Source organism: Panthera tigris, chromosome F2 (assembly GCF_018350195.1).
Source record: "Panthera tigris isolate Pti1 chromosome F2, P.tigris_Pti1_mat1.1, whole genome shotgun sequence".
NCBI lineage: Eukaryota > Metazoa > Chordata > Mammalia > Carnivora > Felidae > Panthera > Panthera tigris.
Genome location: NC_056676.1, coordinates 19,097,842 through 19,121,916, shown reverse-complemented (window position 1 = coordinate 19,121,916; position 24,075 = coordinate 19,097,842). Strand labels below are relative to the sequence as shown.

General features: G+C 36.0%; 1 protein-coding gene across 1 annotated transcript in view; it reads right to left on the bottom strand.

The window, feature by feature from the left end:
• CF2H8orf34 (chromosome F2 C8orf34 homolog) overlaps window positions 1–24,075 on the bottom strand; it is a 400,043-nt gene that overhangs the window by 244,376 nt on the left and 131,592 nt on the right. Inside the window, 1 exon segment of the mRNA XM_042973375.1 lies at window positions 9,313–9,485. Coding sequence (XP_042829309.1) covers window positions 9,313–9,485 — 173 coding nt within the window.

Below are 24,075 nucleotides of genomic sequence, written 5' to 3'. Positions count from 1 at the left end.
CAGACAATCTAGGCTTTAAAATAAAGACTGTATCAAGAGATGCAGAAGGGCATTATATCATAATCAAAGGGTCTATCCACCAAGAAGACCTAACAATTATAAACATTTATGCACCAAATGTGAGAACACCTAAATATATAAATCAATTAATCACAAACATAAACTCATCGATACTAATACCATAATAATAGGAGACTTCAACACCCCACTCACAGCAATGGACAGATCATCTAATCAAAAAATCAACAAGGAAACAATGGCTTTGAATGACACATTGGACCAGATGGACTTAACAGATATACTCAGAACATTTCATCCTAAAGCAGCAGAATATATATTCTTCTCCAGTGCACATGGAACGTTCTCCAGAATAGACCATATACTGGGACACAAATCAGACCAAAGTAAGTACAAAAAGATTGAGATCATACCGTCCATATTTTCAGACCACAACGCTATGAAACTCTAAATCGACCATAAGAAAAAATTTGGAAAGGTAACAAATACTTAGAGACTGAAGAACATCCTACTAAAGAATGAATGGGCTAACCAAGCAGTTAAAGAGGAAACTAAAAAGTATGTGGAAGTCAATGAAAATGATAACACCACAACCCAAAACCTCTGGGATGCAGCAAAGGTGGTCCTAAGAGGAAAGTATATAGCAATCCAGGCCTTCCTAACGAAGGAAGAAAGATCTCAGATACACAACCTAACCTTACACCTTAAAGAGCTGGAAAAAGAACAGCAAGTAAAACACAAAACCAGCAGAAGACAGGAAATCATAAAGTTTACAGCAGAAATTAATGCTATCGAAACCAAAAAAAAAAAAAAAAAAAAAAAAAAAAAACCCAGTAGAACAGATCAATGAAACCAGAAGCTGGTTCTCTGAAAGAATTAACAAAATTGATAAACCACTAGTCAGTTTGATCAAAAAGAAAAAGGAAACGACACAAATAAATAAAATCAAGAATGAAAGAAGAGATCACAACCAACACAGCAGAAATAAAAATAATAATAAGAGAATATTATGAGCAATTAAATGCCAATAAAATGAGCAATCTGGAAGAAATGGACAAATTCCTAGAAACATATACACTACCAAAACTGAAACAGGAAGAAATAGAAAATTTGAACAGACCCATGACCAGTAAGGAAATCGAATTAGTAATCAAAATTCTCCCAAAAAATAAGAGTCCAGGGCCAGATGGCTTTCCAGGGGAATTCTACCAAACATTTAAGGAAGAGTTAATACACCTATTCTCTTGAAACTGTTCCAAAAAATAGAAATGGAAGGAAAACTTCCAAAATCTTTCTATGAAGCCAGCATTACCTTGATTCCAAAACCAGACAGAGACCCCACTAAAAAGGAGAACCTAGACCAATTTCCCTGATGAACACGGACGCAAAAATCCTCAACAAGATATTAGCCAACCTGATCCAACAATACATTTAAAAAAATTGTTCACCACGACCAAGCGGGATTTATACCTGGGATACAGGGCTGGTTCAATATCCACAAAACAATTAACGTGATTCATCACATCAATAAAAGAAAGGACAAGAACCACATGATCCTCTCAACAGATGCAGAGAAAGCATTTGACAAAATACAGCATCCTTCCTTGATAAAAACCCTCAAGAAAGTAGGGACAGAAGGAGCATACCTCGAGATCATAAAAGCCATATATGAACGACCCAATGCTAATTTCATCCTCAATGGGGAAAAACTGAGCTTTCCCCCTAAGGTCAGGAACAAGACAGGGATGTCCACTCTTGCCACTGTTATTCAACACAGTATTGGAAGTCTTAGCCTCTGCAATCAGACAACACAAAGAAATCAAAGGCATCCAAATCGGCCAGGAGGAGGTCAAACTTTCACTCATCACAGATGACATGACACTTTATATGGAAAACCCAAAAGATTCCACCAAAAAAACTTCTAGAATTGATTCATGAATTCAGCAAAGTTGCAGGATATAAAATTAGTGCACAGAAATCGGTTGCATTCCTATACACCAACAATGAAATGACAGAAAGAGAAATCAAGGAAACGATCACATTTATAGTTGCACAAAAAAACATAAAATACCTAGGAATAAATCTAACCAAAGAGATGAGAAATCTATACATTGAAAACTATAGAAAGCTTATGAAAGAAATTGAAGAAGACACAAAGAAATGGAAAGATTCCACGCTCCTGGATAGCAAGAAGAAATATTGTTAAAATGTCGACACTACCCAAAGCAATTGACATATTCAATGCAATCCCTATCAAAATAACAACAGCCTTCTTCACAGAGCTAGAACAAATAATCCTAAAATTTGTATGGAACCAGAAAAGATCCTGAATAGCCAAAGCGATCTTGAAAAAGAAAACCAAAGAAGGAGGCATCACAATCCCAGACTTCAAGCTACACTACAAAGTTGTAATCATCAAGACAGTATGGTACTGGCACAAGAACAGACTCTCAGATCAATGGAACAGAATAGAGAACTGAGAAATGGACCCACAAAGCTATGGCCAACTAATCTTTGACTAAGCAGCAAAGAATATCCAATGGAATAAAGACAGTCTCATCAGCAACTGGTGCTGGGAAAACTGGACAGCAACATGCAGAAGAATGAACCTGGACCACTTTCTTACACCATACACAAAAATAAACTCAAAATGGATGAAAGACCTCAATGTAAGACAAGAAGCCATCAAAATCCCTAAGGAAAAAGCAGGCAAAACCCTCTTTGATCTTGTCCGCAACAACTTCTTACTCAACACGTCTCTGGAAGCAAGGGAAACAAAAGCAAAAATGAACTACTGGGACCTCAACAAAGTAAAAAGCTTCTGCACAGCAAAGGAAATAATTAGCAAAACTAAAAGGCAACCGACAGAATGGGAGAAGATATTTGCAAATGACATATCAGATCAAGGGTTAGTATCCAAAATCTACAAAGAACTTATCAAACTCAACACCCAAAAAACAAATAGTCCAGTGAAGAAATGGGAAAAAGATATGAATAGACACTTCTCCAAAGAAGACATCCAGATGGCCAACTGACACATGAAAAAATGCTCAACATCACTCATCATCAGGGAAATACAAAACCACAATGAGATACCACCTCACACCTGTCAGAATGGCTAACATTAACAACTCAGGCAACAACAGATGTTGGCGAGGATTCGGAGAAAGAGGATCTCTTTTGCACTGTTGGTGGGAATGCAAGCTGGTGCAGCCACTCTGCAAAACAGTATGGCGGTTCCTCAAAAAACTAAAAATAGAACTACCCTAAGACCCAGCAATTGCACTACCAGGCACTTATCCAAGGGATACAGGTGTGCTGTTTCAAAGGGACACATGCACCCCCATGTTTATAGCAGCACTATCAACAATAGCCAAAATATGGAGAGAGCCCAAATGTCCATCGATGGATGAATGGATAAAGAAAATGTGGTATATATATACAATGGAGTATAACTCAGCAATCAAAAAGAATGAAATCTTGCCATTTGCAACTACGTGGATGGAACTGGAGGGTATTATGCTAAGTGAAATTAGTCAGTCAGAGAAAGACAAAAATCATATGACTTCACTCATAGGAGGACTTTGAGAGACAAAACAAATGAACATAAGGGAAGGGAAACAAAAATAATATAAAAACAGGGAGGGGGACAAAACAGAAGATGGGGAACAAACTGAGGGTTAAATATGGAGAACAAACTGAGGGTTATGGGAGGGATTGTGGGAAGGGGGATGGGCTAAACGGGTAAGGGGCCCTAAGGAATCTACTCCTGAAATCATTGTTGCACTATATGCTAACTAATTTGGATGTAAATTTTAAAAAATTAAAAATAAAATTAAAAAAAAAGATTATTCCTCTCTTAACCTACCTCCTAAGCTTCTTTAGTTCACCACTATAGCCTCGCAGGCAGAATCTGTGCCCTTTCTCTTGTCTCTAGGCAGAAATTAAAGGACTTTCTTTGCATTAACGTCCAGGTTGTTGAAGAGATCATAAAAAGTTTCACACTTCATTGTCGCATTTTGGCTTATGCGTAAGAGTTCTGGTTTTTTTTTTAATGTTTAGATGTGATGCTTTTAATTTTTTAATGTTTATTTATTTTCGAGAGAGAGAGCACGAGCAGGGGAGGGGCAGAGAAAGAGGGAGATGCAGAATCCGAAGCAGGTTCCAGGCTCGAGCTGCCAGCACAGAGCCCAACATGGGGCTCAAACTCACAAACCATGAGATCATGACCTGAGTCGAAGTCAGATGCTTAACCAACTGAGCCACCCAGGTGCCCCTATGTGAAGTTTTCATAATTACTTTAGCAGACACTAAGTGTTTTATATATATATACATATACAGGCACTGTGGATGCTGAGCTGCAGAAATAAAACACATTTCCTTGTCATTCTACTCATCTGAAAGTAAATACCTGTACTTTGAATCTAAGATGTTCTTTTTCATATTGGTCTCACGCAGTATCTAGCACATTACCTTGTGTTAATGCTCAATAAATAATAAATCACTTTTTCTTTTAGACTCCATTTTTAAACACACTAAATAAAGTAAGAATTAATTTAAGCAGATCTATAAGAGTCTTCCAACTTGAGAGATACAAAAATCCAGGAAATATATTGGTAGTGAAACAGGATAAGGAAAAATATGTAGATTAGGCTGTCAAAGATGAGGAACAAAGGGCAGATTATAAATGTGTAATTCCTATTCAACAGCCAACAATGACCAAGATCATTTTCATAAAGGCTGAAGGAAGTGTCTCCTTTAGTCTTATTAAAATACATGGTTTGGTCATGAAGACAGTGCTAGGCTATGAATCCCAGACATTGATTACGTGTTGACTGCCTAGGAAGAGTCCACCTATGAGTCTATGATTCCACAAGTGACTAGTAATGAGTTTCATAAAAGAATAACTTGAGTTAGGATGTGTATTTCCTAAAGAAATAAACGAATGAATTCCTAAATAAATGAGAAATAACAAATTTTGAACTCATCAAAATGCCCTATCAACATTCTGTAATAAATGTGTGATTTAGTTATATGCCATTTTGGCTTTCAAAAAGAAATGAGTGAGTCATAAGATACATTTGTTTTCGATATTTTTAAGGCTTCTGTTTTTTTGATTCCTTTGAAAGATTAATTTTCCATTAATCAACATTCTTTCCGCTTAAAATTTACATTAGAATATCCCTAAATTACTAAGCTTGACTTAGTCTCTGACATATGTATTACATATTTTCTATCAGGTCTACAACAGCTAAAATCTGACAATATGAAGGTTATTTCTTTGTTCTTGGACTTCTCATGAAAAAGAGTGTCCTTTGTCCATTTTCTTCCTTCCTATTCTGGTTTATTTTCCATCTTGTCACTTATCACTGCTTGAACGTATGGTACATATTTTTATATTTATTTACTTGTTTATTATTTGTCTCTTGCTGCCAATAGAGGAAGCTCCAAGAGGAAGGGAACATTTTCAGGCTTCATTAACAGATATCTCACAAGCAATTATGAGCTTTAATGAAAAGAAACACTTCTTAATGGAAAGTGAATTTAGCTTTTTAAAAAATATTTAATATATATTTCTAAATTGTAAGATTTTCTATTCATTTTATGGCATATTTACCGTCTGGTAGCAATGTTCACTTAACAAAGTCAATTTACCAGATCTTATAATATGTATTGATATTCTTGTTTTAATAAAGTGATTCAGCTCAGAGGAGTTTCATTAAGCTTTCAAGGCTTGATAAGCCTATTTACAAATGCATATTACGATTTAGCTAGTAATTTTAGGAAATCCATTACCCAGCTATTGCAACGTTTAATTAAAATGGCTTAACATACAATTATATGTTTATTACATTCAATTTTATTTACATTTGTATTATCAACGTGTGATTATTTTTTAATAACTCTAAATGTGCAATCAACACATAGGCTTTCCCATTAAATGGTTAGACAAGCCATAACAATTGATGCCAACTGGTAGTATCTAACAATTTCAGAAAGCCTTCAATCATTTCCCAATGCCTTCACCTCTCTCTTTTATAAATCCCTGTTCCTTTTCTTGTTCAGATGTTTTAATTTCTTTCTTAACCTTCCTTAATAGGACCTTTAGAGAATCTAAGAAAGAAAATGTCCATCTGCACATACACAGAACACTTTCCACATAATTTATTTTTTTAAATATTTATTTATTTATTTTGAGAGAGAGAGCACGCATGCAAGCAGGGAAGGGGCAGAAAGAGAGAGGGAGAGAGAGAATCCCAAGCAGGCTTCACGCTGTCAGTGCAGAGCTGGATGCAGGGTTCCATCTCAAAAACTGTTAGACCATGACCTCAGCCGAAATCAAGAGTCAGACGCTTAACCGACTGAGCCACCCAGGTGCCCCCATTTTCCACATAATTTCATTTAAAGTGATTCAGAGGGGTCCCTGGGTGGCTCAGTGGGTTATGTGTCTGACTTCAGCTCAGGTCATGATCTCACAGTCTGTGGATTTGAGCCTCACGTCAGGCTCTGTACTGACAGCTCAGAGCCTGGAGCCTGCTTCGGAGTCTGTGTCTCCCTGTCTCTCTTCCCCTCCCATGCTCACGATCTGTCTCTGTCTCTTAACAATAAATAAACATTAAATTTTTTCAAAAATAAAGAGATTCACAGATCTCTTGGGTCCATCAGAGACCATGTAGGGGTCATGAACTCCAGGTCAGTAGCTCTTGTCTTATCTATTAGTTTCTCCATATTGCCCTTATAACTGCCTTCATATTTTCGCCAACTTAACCACTCACGTGACAAATGTGTATGCTAAAGTTGCTAACCCCCTTCACACAATGTTCTATATGCAAGACCTTAGGAAAAAAGTTGGCTATGTACTAAAGATAGAGTGTTATAATAACAGCCACTCAAATAAGAGTTGAGCAATTAACAACAGGAAAAACTGTGATAGGAAGGGGCAAAAAGTTAAGATAGACTATAAACAATCCTTCTTATAAATAAGCTTTATTTAGCAGATATCTACTAACAGCCTTCTATGTGCCTCCTTCACTCACATAACAGATGTCTACTGGCAATGACAATGATCCAGGCCCAGTAGGGGAGAGAAAAATGGAAGAAGTCATCTTTGAAAATTAAATCGCCTACCGAAGTCTATAATACAATTTAGTCTGTTAGTATTTAAGACTGGTAAGTTATACTACAAGTTCATTACTAAAAACAAAAGCTAACACTCTAGTTATAGCCTCTAGAGTCATTAAAAAATTTCCCCCAATCCATTTTTATTCCTCCAAATAAAATCTAATGCTATGTGAATTCCTGGTATAAATTCAATATCCTGTTTTGTATTAGAAGATAGGAGAGACATAGTTTCCCACCCATAGTTTGTCACTATTTTTTAAGCCAAGTTCAGACACACATGCATTCTTTCTGCTCTGCTGGGGCATTGGGGCAGGATTTCACCTTTCTTCATTTCACAGGTAATACTTCAACTCATAATTTAAAGACAGAGAATAATAAAACTAAACATGACATTTCATAACAAATATTTGAAAGAGAGCTTCATGGATTGAGTTTTCTGGGTAAGGAATTTGACTAGTATTGAAGGAAATATTCCCCTTTATTGGGTATTCAAGAGGGAATCAGAGCTCACTGAAGCTGGGAAGAAAATAGAAGCACTAACATTTGCAATAAATAGCTCCGATTATTATTATGACTAAATGAAAGCAAAATGAAAGTTGACATTTCTCTATTTTACATTAAAGATCTGGCAATGAATAAAGATAAAGGTCTAGTGGGTTTCATAAGTCTGGTATTAAAAATAAAATTACCCTCATTGACAGGTGAAATTGATCTGGCATTTCACAAAAGAAGGTAAATGGATTTTTAAAAATGGTTTCCTTCTCCTTATATAGGACTATTTAAATAATTTAAAAGTTATTTCTCATGGAAATAGAATCAATTTTCTATATGCCTTGAAGCACATTAATGAGAATTCTGAATTTCCTTCCTTCTAGTCAAGTGATAAGTCAAAATAAAAAACCCTTGAAAGCTATTACATTGTAGAAAATACAATTTTCTCCTTGAGAAAGAATAGTTATTGGTTGCTGCTAAATTTAATGTAGGAAATACAAAGATAACTGTGGCCATGCTATCAATAGGAAAATCTCTTCTGTGGTGGTCAGCTAGTAGCACCCAAAGAAAGTTTTAGCTCTGTCACATTTTAACTCAGGAGTATTTAAATCTGTTTTCTCAGTCTCGTGTAAGTCTTGCCTCCATAATGCTTTTTCTTTCACTCCAACTTCCTAGTGGAAGTTTTCATTTCGGGTTTTACTCACTGCAATTGCTATTAAAAAAAAAGAGGTTGTTCTGAATGCACTTTTTCTAATAAATATGATCTGGACTCGCAGGTGTCAAAACTACCCTACTTCTACTAGCATATGGAAAGTTAAGGCAAATCTCCCACCACCATTTTGAGTCATCACAGGACTGAGTAAGTGAAATACAGACTTCCAAATTTACAAATGATAAATACTTCAAAAATTAAACACAGCAAATGAAAAGAATTGTGTTCAATCAGGGGCACCTGGATGGCTCAGTCAGTTGAGATTCCAACTCTTGGTTTTGGCTCAGGTCATGATCTCAGGGTTTGTGGGTTCGAGCCCCACATTGGGCTCTGCACTGACAGTGCAAAGCCTGCTTGGGATTTTCTCCTTCTCCCTCTCTCTCTGCCCCTCCCAGGTTTGCTCTCTCTGTCTCTCTCTCTCTCTCTCTCTCAAAAGAAATAAACATAAAAAAAATTTTTTAAAAGAATTATGTTCAAACATAGTTACCAGCTCCAAACCTAAGTGGCTCTAAACTAAGGTTTTTCTCTTGTATTTTAAATTCTACTGCTTTGTGCAGTCTATTGTACATTTAATAATTTTATCTCCCCTAATAACCAACTACATCTCTCTGGTAAATGAGAAGCCCTCCATCTCCAGTTCTTAACAATCAGTCACTCCCTGCCCAGCATTATAGTGGGTCTCGGCTGACAGCCTATGTATTTCAAATTATTTCTCTATTTGGTCTTAGTAGCAAAGAGATGGTGACATTCTTAGATATAAAGAGAAAATCAAAACCAAAATCTAAAAGCAAATCTAGTAAAACTTTAATTTTAAAACAGAGAAATTAACTTTTATCTTATGTGGAACCCAACATAATTTTCTATACAAAATTGCTAAGTTATCGTCAAAATCATGCACCTGGATTTATTTTCCCTTTAGCTTTTAACGACTAACCAAATTCAGAATCTTGGAAGGCATCTCATCTCACCTTCCTGCAGGGCTGGAGCTAGTGTCTTCATTTTCCCATTGTTCATTTTTACTTCTTGGAACTGGGGGCTGTAACATTTCAGCTGCTAGTGGGTCAGCATCATTCTCTTCTCGACCAATCCATTCTCCAATCACACGGGGTCTCAGAAGAGAAGAATTAAATGCCACTGTTTCCTAAAGAGGAGAAAAGAATATACTGACTCAGATCACTTATTCTTATTAATAGGACAGCAGGGAAATAATTTTGTCTACAGTTTCAACTACTTCCGTAAATCAAAATGTTCTTTTTCTTTCTGAATTGACTTAAAATTTCCATTTTTATTAGATGACTTATTCTTTGTAATTTGTGCTGACTCCTTTAGGTCACTGTGACAAAGGATCCAGGAATGAAATCTTTTATTTGGAATCAGAAGGCTGCATGTGTGTTCTCAGGAAGGACGAGCTGAGACTAGCATTTGTGACAGAAAGAAAAGTGTGCGGTAAGGCGCACACAGTGAAAGAGCTTAGTGTTACTGGGAAATGATAAAAATTTCTTAGGAGGAAACTGGGGTGAGGTAAGGGAATAAAGTCAAGAGATGGCAGTGGAAGGATGGATTGTCTCCAACTGTGAAACATTTTGGACTTGGAGCCATCCAGTGTAGGTTAGAAGCAGGGCAATATCAATAACAGGTATGCTAGCTAATCAAAACACGTTAAAGTGATCTTTTTTCATAGACTTGGGTATGATGTGGCTCTTTAAATGATACTTTAACCATTTAAATCATTTAATATTTTGAAAGGTTCTACTATCAAAATAAATAAATAAATTTTAAAAAAGGGATGCCTGGATAGCTCAGTTAAGATTCCAGATCTTGACTTCAGCTCAGGTCATGCTCTTACAGTTTATGGGTTGGAGCTCTGTGCAGTCTATTGTACATATTGTACACTGGCAATGCAGAGCCTGCTTAGGATTCTTTCCCTCTCCCTCTCTGCCCTACTCATGTGCGCTCACTCTCTCTCTCACTCTCTCTTTCTCTCTAAAAATAAATTAATGACCTTTGAAAGGTACTCAAATACTAGATGTGAGTCATTGCTAGAGATATCTCAGTAAGTGAGAAAAAGGCCAGTTAAAAGCAGTGCCTACTCTATGATTTTAGTTTTGTTTTAAAAATTCATATGGGTGTATATCAATGTTTTGTACTGATCTCAGCCTATCGATAACCAATGTTGTGGTTCTTATTATGATTGCAAGATGCCCTTCATCAATAACCATCAGGAAGCTCAGAAAAATTAAAAGTTTATTGTTTATAAGGCCTGCAAATTACGCAGCAGACCTGGGGCCACACTGTGAGGTCACAGGTTGACAAGAGAGAGAGAGCTAGCAAGCAGAATGTTGGGGTTCCGTTTTTATTGGGGTTGAGGGTGGAAGCCTAGGGTTTTGTGGGCTCATTCTATACTGGTGAATTTAAAACAGAAGAATGGGAATTTAAAGCACAAGGAGAGAAAAAACAAGAGGCCCAAATGGTCAGTACTTGAAATCAACCAAGATCTCTAACACCAAAGAGCTTCAGTCAGGGGAGGTGGCCTGGCTCTTTATCTAGTCTACTGTGACTGACAATGTGTTTACTGGAGACAGCCATCTTTGAAGTGGACACTTTGACAATCAAGGTTTAAATACAGCATTTGCATTACAAAAGGGAAAAATAAAACCAATTGTCAGAGTTTATACTATAATTCATCATTCATACACTAATCCTACTCATTTATTCATTTTCTTATATTTAAGACCTACTATGTGCCTGAAACAGCTTGATTTGTTGGGGAAACAATGGTAAGACCAAACTTTTGTGGATTTATCTAAAAAGAGGAACTATAGGTAATTTTAGTTTCTTCTTTGGGTGCTTCCATGTCTTTGCAATATTATGATTAATAGGAACTCATTGCCAAAAGAATGAGTATTAAAAATATCCTGATCTGAGAAACAGGCTTGCATTAAATTATGTTTGCTATAGTTTTTAGTATGACAAAAGTTCTGAATAATTTCTTAAAGATGTGGACCTGGCCTTCTGAGTTTTTACAATTCTCCAAAATATTACACAAATATAATACAATAAAAATATGGCATAACAATACATACAATGTAATATTAATTAATCTGCAAATATAATACCAAAGGCAACATGTGAAATATGATTAGGACATATTTCATGAATATCCAAGTGATATAAAGGGACAGAAAGTAGTTATATATCTTAATATTGATTCTCTAGCTCACATAAAAATATACCAGATAAATTTTAGTTATTTAACAAATAATCAGAATTCCTTCTGCATTTATGTTCCCATAGTCAGGAAATCAAGGAACTATTAGGCTGTCAACTGTGAAATCATGTAATCAAATTACTGTTTTGAAACTACAAGAAAGGCACATTCAGGTATAACAATTTAATACGACTTGAAGCAAAAGAATTAAAATTAACAGCAATATTGTTAAATTTTAAAACTGTATTTGTTTTTAAAAGCAAGCTGAGGCAAAGTTCTGTTTTAGAATTTTAAAAAATTATAAACACATCCACAGCCTCAGAACCAGTTTTGATCTCTGTGTCTGAAATGTTATTTATTTTGTGAATTTCACTTTCTCCAAATGTAAAACAGTGCAGATGTGTATTACAAAACCCACTGTATCAAATGAATTAGTAGGTAGCACAGTTAAACCACAGTTTTCTGTATGTATGCTAGATACGATTATTTAAGGATGCAGACTATGTTAAAACCACTTCTATGTTTGTGATATAAATGTGAAACAAAAGGTGAAAAGAACTGCAAGAATGAGCAAGTTGGGGAAGAGTGGATGCTTGGTTGTGAAAATGCGCAGAGTAACAGAACAGAGGATTGATGGGGCAAATTTTGATCCTATGAAGTTTTATTTTATAGATAGAATATTAAAAACGTTGGATAATTAGTTCAGTGTTATTAATTGCATTTATGCAATGAAGCAGAATTGGGCTTGGAGATTTATCTTATAGGCTCAACAGAGAAGAATGGGGGCAAGAGAAAGGAGTGGGTTTGGGCACTATTGATGAGAAATGTGAAATAGAATTTAGAGTTGAGTGTGATCAAAAGTTGAGAGCTGCAGAGAATTTTCTAGAAATAACTTCCTGGTCGCTTACTGGGAAATTAAATAAAATGATAGATGTCCCTGCTGTGGAGAGTAGAGCACTGAGAGAAGGATAAATTGTTTTAACAGTAGCTGAAAGCAGAAATTCGGTGGGAAATAGCTGATGGGCAAAGAAATACAAAGAGCCGCAAAGAAGGTCAGAGGAGTTAGGAAGTTAGCATTTTACAGGTGAAAAAACCGAAACTCTACTTTTCTTATTTATTAGAATGATCAAAGCTCTTTTTATATCTATGCCTTCTTAAAATGTTACATCTATAAAAGTTCTTGAATGTAACCTATCTACTTGTAATAGATTAAAATAGCAAATTTTCCTTGGATGTATCACTTATATTTGATTAAGCATAATAAACATAAATTTTTATGAAAGGATTTCAGTGAAGAAAGCAGTTCTTAACACTACATACAATGTACCACAAATATCACTACATAGCAAAAGACATTTTAAAATGCACATTAAAAGCAGTACGTTCTTGAAAATATTTTAAGTACATGATAAATAATTTAAATGTCAATTCTAAACAATGTAAATACGAATTATTCCTCAAAAATGTATAAGTACTGGGGCACCTGGGTGGCTCAGTCGGTTAAGCATCCGACTTCGGCTCAGGTCATGATCTCACGGTTCGTGAGTTCAAGTCCCACATCGGGCTCTGTGCTGACAGCTCAGAGCCTAGAGCCTGTTTCCGATTCTCTGTCTCCCTCTCTCTCTGCCCTTCCCCTGCTCCTGCTCTGTGTATTTCAAAAATAAATGAATGTTAAAAAAATTTTTTTCTAAATGTGTAAGTACATATTCCTTTGCCCTCCCTAAGATCAGAAGTCTCTAGAGTTGAGATTCTTAAGCAAGTCTGTTTAAATTTAATAAGAAAAGCATTTATGGCCAAAAATTCACCCAAGATCACAAATTTGCTTAGTATTTCCAATCAGCAGAAAGCTAACCTATCCAAGAAGTTACAGTAAACCAGGCCTACTCTGTCCAAGTTGCCTGCTCCCACTGGCTAATCCACAATGAATCCAACTCTTCTCACCACTGGTTATCAGTACATGTGATCATATTCCACATTATTTGTTTTCTCTTCTTTTTTAACTTTCTATTTATTTTTTTAATTCCACTGTAATTAACATACAGGGTTATATTCATTTCAGGTGTATAATACAGATTCAAAATTCTATACATTACTCAGTGTTCATTATGATAAGTGTACTCTTAATCCCTTCAGCTATTTTGTCCATTCCCCCTCCAACATCCCTTTGGTGACCACTAATTTGTTCTCTATATTTAAGAGTCTTGTTTTTTTCTGTCTTTTTTTGTTGTTTGGTTTGTTTCTTAAATTCCACATGAGTGAAAACATATGGTACTTGTGTTTCTGATTCACTTATTTCACTTAGCATTATACCCATAGATCCATCCATGTTGCTGCAAATGGCAAGATTTCATTATTTTTTATGGCTGAGTAATATTACACTATATGTCTATCTATCTATATATACCACATCTTATTGATGGACACTTGGGTTGCTTCCACATTTGGCTACTGTAAATAATGCTGCAGTAAACACAGGGGTGCATATATCTTTTCGAATTAGTGTTTTCATGTTCTTTAGGTAAATATCCAGCAGTGGATTTACTGGGTCATATGGTGATTCTATTTTGAATCTTGAAAAACCTCCATGTTATTTTCCAAAATGGCTGCACCAGTTTGCATTTTCACCAGCAGTGCACAAGCATTCCTTTTTCTCCACATCCTCCTTGCCAACACTTGTTTCTTGTTTCTGGTTTTAGCCATTCTGACAGGTGTGAGGTGGTATCACTGTAGTTTTGATTTACATTTCCATGACGATGAGTGATGTTGAGCATCTTTTCATGCTTCAATCTTCGGCTCATTTTTAATTGGATTATTGGTTTTTTGAACTGTATAACTCTTTTTATATTTTGGATATTAACTCCTCATCAGATATGTCATTTGCAAATATCTTGTATTCAATAGCTTGTCTTCTAGTTTTGATGACTGTCTCCTTTGCTGTACAGAAGCTTTTTATTTCCATGTAGTCTTGATAGTTTATTTTTGTTTTTATTTCCCTTCCCTCAGGAGACATATATAGAAAAATGTTACTACACATGATGTCAAAGACATTACTGCCTGAGCTGTCTCCTAGGATCTTTATGGTTTAAAAACTCACATTTAGGTCTTTAATCCATTTTGAGTTTATATTGTGTGTGGTGTAAGAAAGTGGCCCAGTTTCATTCTTTTGCAAGTTGCTGTCCAGCTTTCCCAACATCATTTCTTGACTTTTTCCCATTTAATATTCTTGCCTCCTTTGTCAAAGATTAATTCACCATAGAATCACAGGTTTATTTCTGGGTTCTTTATGCTGTTCTATTGATCTACGTGCCTATTTTGTGCCTTTACTATACTGTTTTGATTACTACAGCATTGTAGTATATCTTGACATCGGGGATTGTGATTACTCCAGTTTTGTTCAAGAATGTTTTGGCTATTTTGTGGTCCCATGAAAATTTTGGGATTATTTGTTATAGCTCTGTGAAAATGTTGTTTGTATTTTGATAGGGATTGCATTAAATCTGTAGATTACTTTGGGTAGTATGAACATTTTAACAATATTTGTTCTTCTAATCCATGAGCAAGAAATATTTTCCATCTTTCTGTGTCCAGTTACTTTCATCAATGTTTTGTAGTTTACAAAGTACAGGTCTCCTCACCTCCTTGCTTACATTTATTCCTAGGTCTTTTGTTATTTTTGGTACAATTGTAAATGAGATTGTTTTCCTAATTTCTCTTTCTGCCACTTTGTTATTAGTGTAGTGTTATTAGTCTATAGTGTATAGGAATGCAATGGATTTCTCTATATTGATGTATTCTGCGACCTTACAGAATTCATTTATTAGTTTTAGTAGTTCTTTTGCAGAGGTTTTAGGGTTTTATATATACAGTATCATGTTATCTACAAATAGGGAAAGTTTTAGTTCTTCCTTACAAATGTGGATGAGTTATTTATTTACGTATATATGTATGTATGTATTCATTTTTCATGTCTGATTGCTGTGGGTAGGACTCCCAATACCATGTTGGATAAAAGTGGTGAGAGTGGACATCCTTGTCTTGTTTCTGATTTTAAGGGAAAGCTGTCAGTTGTTCAGAACTGAGTATGAGGTTAGATGTGGGTTTTTCACATATGGCCTTGATTATGTTTAAGTATGCTCCCTCCTAACCTACCTTGTTGAGAATTTTTATCATGAATGGATGTTGTGCCTTCTCAAGTACTTTTCTGCATCTATTGAAATTATCACATGATTTTTACCCTTTCTCTTGATATATCACATTGATTGATTTGAAAATATTGAACCACCCTTCTATTCCAGGAATAGATCCCACTTGATCATGGTGAATGATTTTTTTTAACATATTGTTGGATTCAGTTGCTAATATTTTATTGAGGATTTTTGAATCTATGTGCATCAAGGTTACTGGCCTGTAGTTCTCTTTTTTGTAGTGTCTTTATGTGCTTTTGGTATCAGAATAAAGCTGGCCTCAGAATGAATTAGGAAGCTTTCCTTCCTCTTCTCTTTTAGAGTAATTTGAGAATAACAGATATTAACTCTTCTTTAAATGTTTGGTATAATTCACCTGTGAAACCATTTGGACCCAGACTTTTGTCTGTTGGGAGCTTTTTGATTACCGATACGATTTCATTGCTGGTAATCAGTTTGTTCAAATTTTCTTTCTCTTCCAGATGCAGTTTTGGGAGGTTATATGTTTCTAGGAATTTATCCATTTCTTTTTGGTTGTCCAATTTGTTGGCATATAATTTTTCATAACATTCACTTATAATCTAGGCTGTCAGTTATTGCTTGTCTTGCATTTATGATTTTATTTAGTTGTCTTATTTTTTTATGGGTCTAGCTAAAGGTTTATCAATTTTATTGATCTTTTCAAAAAACCAGTTCCTGGTTTCATTGATCTGTTCTACTGTTTTTTTTGTTCTTTTTTTAGTTTATTTTATGTCTGCTCTACTCTTTATTATTTCCTTCCTTCTACTGGTTTAGGGTTTTGTTTGTTCTTCTTTTTCCAGCTCTTTTAGGTATAAGTAATGTTGAGATTTTTCTTGCTTCTTAAACTTCCTTCTTAGAACAGCTCTTGCCGCAGCCCAAAGATTTTGGATCATTGTGTTTTCATTTTCACTTGTCTCCATACATTCTTTATTTCTTGGTTGACCCATTCATTGTTTAGTAGCATGTTATTTAGCCTCCACATACTTGTGGTCTTTCCACATTTTTTGTGGTTGATTTCTAGTTTCATAGCATTGTGATCAGATGTGATGCATGATGTGATTTCAATCTTTTTGAATTTGTTGAGACTTGTTTTGTGACCTAACATGTAATCTATTCTGGAAAATGTTCCATGTGAACTTGAAAAGCATGTGTACTCTTCTGTTTTAGGATGTAATGTTCTGAATATATCTATTAGATGCATCTTGTCCAATGTGTCGTTCAAAGCCACTGTTTCCTTGCTGATTTTGTTTGGATGTCTATCCACTGATATAAGCAGGATGTTAAAGTCCCCAACTACTATTGTATTACTATCAGTTACTTCCTTTATGTTTGTTATTAACTGCTTTATATATTTGGGTGCTTTCATATTGGGTGCATATTTATAATTGTTATATCTTCTTGTTGCATTGTTCCCTTTATAATTATATAGTGTCCTTGTCTCTGATTACAGTCTTTGTTTTAAAGTCTATTTTGTCCGATATAACTACTGTTACCCAGGCTTTCTTTTCACTTCCATTTGCATGATAAATGCTTCTCCATTCCTTCACTTTCAATCTGCATGTGTCTTACCTCCGAAATTAGTCTCTTGGAGGCAGCATATAGATTGGTCTTGCTTTTTTGTCCTGATCTTTCATTTGAGACACATCCCTCCATCTCCTCATTTTGTCTATCTCTCTGTGCCTGTTTTCATGTGTCTGAAGAGTCAGTTACATCTTCTGCTCTTCAAAATAGGGGCTTTATGAAGGAGATGTCCTGCAGTGCCCTGTAGTACAATGTCTCCTATTTACCAGACCCTGGTGCTTCAGGGATGTCTCCTATGTGTGCTGCCTGTGCCTTAATATTGTGGCTGACAGGGTGCCTGGGTGGCTCAGTCAGTTAAGCATCCAACTTTGGCTCAGGTCATGATCTTAGAGTTTGTAAGTTTGAGCCCCACATCAGGCTGTCTGCTGGCAGCACAGAGCCTGCTTCAGATCCTCTGTCTCCCTCTCCCTCTGCTGCTCCCCTGCTTGTGTGCACACTCTCTCTCTCAAAAAATAAACTTAAAAAATTTTTTTAATTCTATTGTGGCTGAGCCACTTTTGCCTTCAGTCCTATCATGTGCAATGGCTCTCTTTGCCCTTTGTGAGCAGGGTTTGGTCCCTGTGTTGGTAATGGGCAGTGTGGGGTCACCTTGGGCTTGTGTTTGCCAGATTTGTGGTCACACAGAACTGCAGAGTACTCTCCCTGTGTTATCTCCTGAGAAACTTTTGTTGGTGAGTGGGGCTTGTAGTCAGACCAGAGGTCTACCCCCAGCCCACTGCTGGGGCTGCAGTCAAACTAGTATTTGTGGTTACCTTACCCTCTCTCCCTCTCCAGGGGCTGGAGTCATGTTGGAGAGGTGATGGCTCTCGTCAGGGCTATTTGCACACTAACAGGCTTGTGGCACTACTTTGCACGGACTTCTGCTGAGGGTGAATTGGAGAAATGTGTCCACAGGAGAATGTGAGGGCAGGGCATAGTGTTATTAGCAAGCTAGGTGGAGAGTGTTCTTGCTGGCTCCCATGTATCTAGGCCAGAGAGGGGACAGGGGAAGAGGGAATGGTTCCTACCAGCAACTTTGTTCCTGGAGAAGTCTCCTAAAGATCCCTGCCTCTCCAGCACATGTTCTGAGACTAGCAAATAAATCTCAGGCATTTTCCAAACTGCTGCTTCTATGCTGTACCTCAACAGGGCTGTTAGTTATTCTGTCTCTTTTGGGGTGGGACTCAGTTTCCTATCATCCGTTGTCTCTCCCAGAGCCAAGCCCAGTGATTTTTTAAAGTTCCAGGTGTTTAGTCCTACTGATTGTAAGAACTCTCAAAGTCAAGCCCCTCTGATTTCCAAAGCCAAATGTTATGGCTATTCATCTTCCCAGGGTGTGTCCCCCATGCCTGGGGTGCCTGATACAGGATCTGCTCCTTTCCCCTCTCGTGTCTATGGTCTCTCCTTGCCATGGACAATCCTAGGAGTTAGCTTGGTCCTGACCAAGTCTCTACCCTTCCTACCACTTTTGATGTGGCCTCTTCTCTAAGTCCCGTGTGAAGAGTCTGTTCTTCCAGTTCTCAGGTTGTTCCCTGGGTTACTTACAGTGATGTGGGTATTATCTAGATGTATCTGTGGGATGCCTAAGATCCTCCTACTCTGCCATCTTCTCCAGAAGTCTGTTTTCCCTTCTTAATAAATCAAGATGCTCATGAAAGGCTGGGATCACATCTTAAATTCCTTTGTTTTCCCCATAATAACTAGCATAATTATTTCATAAAATAAGTATAAAATTTGTATTAAGTGAATTTTAAAAATTCATAGAAGGAAAACCAACACAAATGTTGGTAGTATTATGAAGTATCATTATGTCATATCACAAATTATGAAGTATCATTATGTCTAACTAAAAGTCGTATAAATGATTCATGGACAACAATGATTAATATATTTTTAAGCCATTTCAGCATAAAGTCTACAAGATGTGACTGATTTAAAATAATTAAATATTCTGTACAAATTCTCAAGCTTTTGAGTAAATTATTTTAATCCTACCAATTCACAAAAGGAAAATTATGAAACACATAATTACATATTAAATGTTTAACCTAATAGCCATTGTTAAACTAATCCACACATTGAACTTGAATTAGAGTTTAAAGGAAGTAATGTAAGTAGATACTTAAAAGCTTTTTTCCTACTGTCTCTTTTTTAATTTTTTTCCAGCTTTGAGATATAATTGATATATTTTATGTAGGTTTACATTGTATACTGTCAAGATTTGACATATATATATAATGCAAAATGATTACCATAATAAGGTTAACATACTCATCACTTCACATAATTAACATTGTGTGTGTGTGTGTGTGTGTGTGTGTGTGTGTGTGTGCATGTGTGTGTACGTGTGTGGTAAGAACTTTCTTAGCAACTTCCAAGTATACAATATAGTGTTGTAAACCTTAGTCACCATTCTGTGCGTTAGATCCCCAGATCTTGCTCATCTTGTAACTGGAAGTCTGTAACCTCTGATCACTTGCAACCATTTCCCCCACCCCCCTCACCTCTGGCAACCACCACTCTATTTTCTCTTTCTATAGGTTAGATTTCATTCTTTTTAATGGCTGAAAAATATGCCATTATATATAAAATCATTTTTTTTAATTCATCTATCAACAGGCACTTAGGCTGTTTTCATGTTTCAGCTGTTGTAAATAATACTGCAGTGAACATGGAAGTTCAGATTTCCCTTTGACATAGGGACTTCATTTCCTTCAGATACATACTCAGAAGTGGGACTGCTGAATCAGCTTCATGTTTAATTTTTTGAGACACCCCCATGCTGCTTCCTATAGTACCCCTATGAATTTACATTCCCACCAACAGTACACAAGGGTTCCCTTTTCTCCAAATTCCTGCCAACACCTGATATCTCCTGTCTTTTTGACGAGAGACATTCTATCAGGTGTAAGGTGATCTCTTATTATAGTTTTGAGTTGCATTTCCCTGATGATTAGTAATGTTGAGCATCTTTTCACATACTTGGCCATTTATCTATCTTCTTTGGAAAAATGTCTGTTCAGGTCCTCTGCCCAATTTTGAAAAATCAGATTATTTGTTTTTTTCTACTATTGAGCTGTGTTTCTTATATATTTTAGATATTAACCCCTTATCAGATATATGACTTACAAATACTTTCTGCCATTCTAAAGGTTACCTTTTCAGTCTGATTTTTTCTTTTTCTGTACAGAAGCGTTTTAGTTTGATGTAGTCCCACTTGCTGCTTGCACTTTTTAGGGGCACCTGGGTGGTTCAGTAGGTTAAGTGTCTGACTTTGGCTCAGGTCATGATCTCAGCTTATGAGTTTGAACCCCGCATGGGGCTCTGTGCTGATAGCTCAGAGCCTGGAGCCTGCTTCAGATTCTGTGTCTCCCTCTCTCTCTGCCCCTTCCCTGCTTGCACTCTGTCTCTCTTTCTCTCAAAATATTTTTAAAATGTTTATTTATTTTTGAGAGAAAGAGAAAGCAAGCAGAGGAGGAGCAGAATGAGAGGGAGACAGAGAATCCCCAGCAGGTTCCGCACTGTCAGTGCAGAGCCTGACATGGGGCTCTCGAACTTATGAACTGTGAGATCATGACTTAAGCTGAAATCAAGAGACAAACGCTTAACTAACCGAGCCACCCAGGAAACCTCCTCCCCCACCCAAAAATTTTTTTTTTAATTTTTTTTTTTTCAACGTTTTTTATTTATTTTTGGGACAGAGAGAGACAGAGCATGAACGGGGGAGGGGCAGAGAGAGAGGGAGACACAGAATCGGAAACAGGCTCCAGGCTCCGAGCCATCAGCCCAGAGCCTGACGCGGGGCTCGAACTCACGGACCGCGAGATCGTGACCTGGCTGAAGTCGGACGCTTAACCGACTGCGCCACCCAGGCGCCCCCCAAAAATTTTTTAAAGCACTGCCAATACCAATGTAAATGAGATTTTTCTTCTAGGAGTTTTACAGTTTGAGTAAGGCATTTTGAGTTGATTTTGGTACTTGGTGTGAAATAAGTGTCCAATTTCATTCTTTTATGATTCTATTTATAATTTTTAATATTATAAATGCTTGTATTAAGAAAATTCTTCAAATAAACATTACATAACAAGTAGCCTGAAAAAGAAGAAATTTATCTGAAATTTAGTAGAGAAAGGAAGTAACAAAGAAAGATCAGAAATAAATAAAATAGAGACCAAAATAAACAATAACATAACATTGAAAGTAATGTCCAGGTTTTCCAAAAAAAATAAACAAAATTGGCAATGATTTAACTACATTAAAAAAAGAGAGAAGATTCAAAACCAAAATGAGAAATGGAAGAGAAAACAATGCAACAGATACCACAGAAATACAATTTCATTCTTTTGCAAGTGAATATCTAATTTTCTCAACACCTCTTATTAAAGACTATACTTTCCCATTGAGCATTCTAGGATCCCTTTTTAAATATTAAATGCCCAAGTATGCATGGTTTATTTCTGGGTTCTTAATTCTGTTCCATTGGTCTACGTTTTATACCAGCACCATAGTATTTTAATTACTCTAGCTTTTTAATACAGTTTGAAATCAGGAATATGATGCCTCCAGTTTTGTTTTTCTTTCTCAAGATTGCTTTGGCTATTTGTGATTCTATACAAATTTTAGGAATGTTTTTTATATTTATTTCTTGGGGAAATGCCATTGGAATTTTGATAAGGATTGCATTGAACCTATAAATGGTTTTGAGTAGTAGGGAAATTTTAACAATATTCATCCTTCCAATTCATGAACATGGGATATCTTTCCACCTATTTCTGTCTTCTTCAATTTCTTTCATCAAAAAAAGTATACAGGTATTTTACCTGGTGGGTTAAATGTATTCCTATCTATTTTATTGTATTTGATGTTATTGTAAATGGAACTGTTTTATTAATTTTTAGAATAATTCAGTTAGTATATGGAAATGCAACAGATTTTTGTATGTTGATTTTGTATCCTGTAACTTTACTAAAGTCATTTATTAGGTCTAACAGCTTATTGCTTGAGTCTTAAAGGTTATCTATGCATAAGAACATGCCATCTGCAAACAGAGACAAGTTTACTTCTTCTTGTCCAATCTGGATGCCTTTCATTTCTTATTCTTGCCTAATCGCTCTGGCTAGGACTTCTGGTACTTTGTTGAATAGGAGTGGTGAGAGTGGGCCCTTTAGTCTTGTTCTAGATTTTAGAGAAAAATCTTTCAACCTTTCACTGTTAAGTATGTTAGCTGAGGGTTGTCATATATGTCTTTTATTATCTTGAGTTATATTGCTTCTATATCCAATTTGTTGAAAGTTTTTGTTTTTTACCATGAAAGTATGTAACACTTTGTTAAATGTATTTTTCTGCATTTATTGAGATGATCATGTGATGTTTATCTTTCATTCTATTAATGTGATGTATCATATTTATTGATTTGTAAATATTGAACCATCCTTGTATCCCAGAGATAAATCTCACACGATTGTGATCCTGGTATCTGCTACTTTTAATGTACCATTGAATTCAGTTTGTTAGTATTTTGTTGAGAATTTTTGCATCTATATTCATCAGAAATATTTGTCTGTAGTTTTCTTTTCTTACAGTGTCCGTACCTGGCTTTGGTATCAAGGTAATGCTGGCCTCAGAAAATGAATTTGAAAGTCTTACCTCCTCTTCAGATCTTTGGAAGAGTTTGAGAAAGATAGTGTTAATTCATCAATGAAATCACCTCTTCTCGACTTTTCTGTGTTGGAAGGTTTTTGATGCCTGCTCTAATCTTGTTATTGGTCTGTTCAAATTTCCTGTTTCTTCATGATTCAGTCTTGGTGAGTTATATATTTCTAGGAATTTATCCAGTTGTTTCCTATGTTACCAGTTTGTTGGCACTAATTGTTCATAGTACTCTCATGATCCTTTGTACTATTGTAGTATCAGTTAATATCACCTCTTTCATTTATAATTTTATTTATTTGATTCCTCTTTTATCTTGGTTAGTCAAGCTAAAGGTGTCTCAGTTTTGCTTATTTTTTCAAAAAACCAACTCTTAGTTTTGTTAATCTTTTCTATCATTGTCCTGTTTTCTATTTCACTTATTTCTGCTCTAGTCTTTATTATTTCCTTTCTTCTGCTAACGTTGTAGCCCTGACTCTTCTTTAGTAATCAGTATAAACTGCTGAAAGCCAGTACATCAGCAACTGGAAGGAGTATTTAAAAAAAATTTGTTTTAGTCTTTAATATATTAGCAAACATTTTTCTCAAAAACTATGTAAAACTGAAATATGTCCAAGTATTTTGACAGATCCCCAATAGCCTGCAGCTCTTGGCTTAGTGATCATGACTTTACTGTATGGTAGGATGGCATTGATGACCCTTAATCATTAAATGTTTAACCTCATTGTGTCCATGCCCCTTATCATGTCAGTTTAAAGTTTCTTTCTTTTTTTTAATTTTAATTTTTATTCTATTTATTTATTTATTTATTTATCATTTGAGAGAGAGAGCATGTGAGTGTGACAGAGGGGCAGAGGAAGAGAGAGAGAAGCTCGAGCAGGCTCCATGCTCAGCACCGAGTCCGACATGGGGCTCAATCCCACAATCCTGGGATCAGGACCTGAGCTAAAATTAAGAGTTGGACACTCAACCAACTGAGCCACCCAGGCACCCCTATAGTTTAAAAGTGGGACATATGGGGCCCCTTGGGTGGCTCAGTGGGTTAAGTGTCTGACTCTTGATCTTGGTTCACGTCATGATCTCACAGTTTGTGAGATCAAGCCCCACAC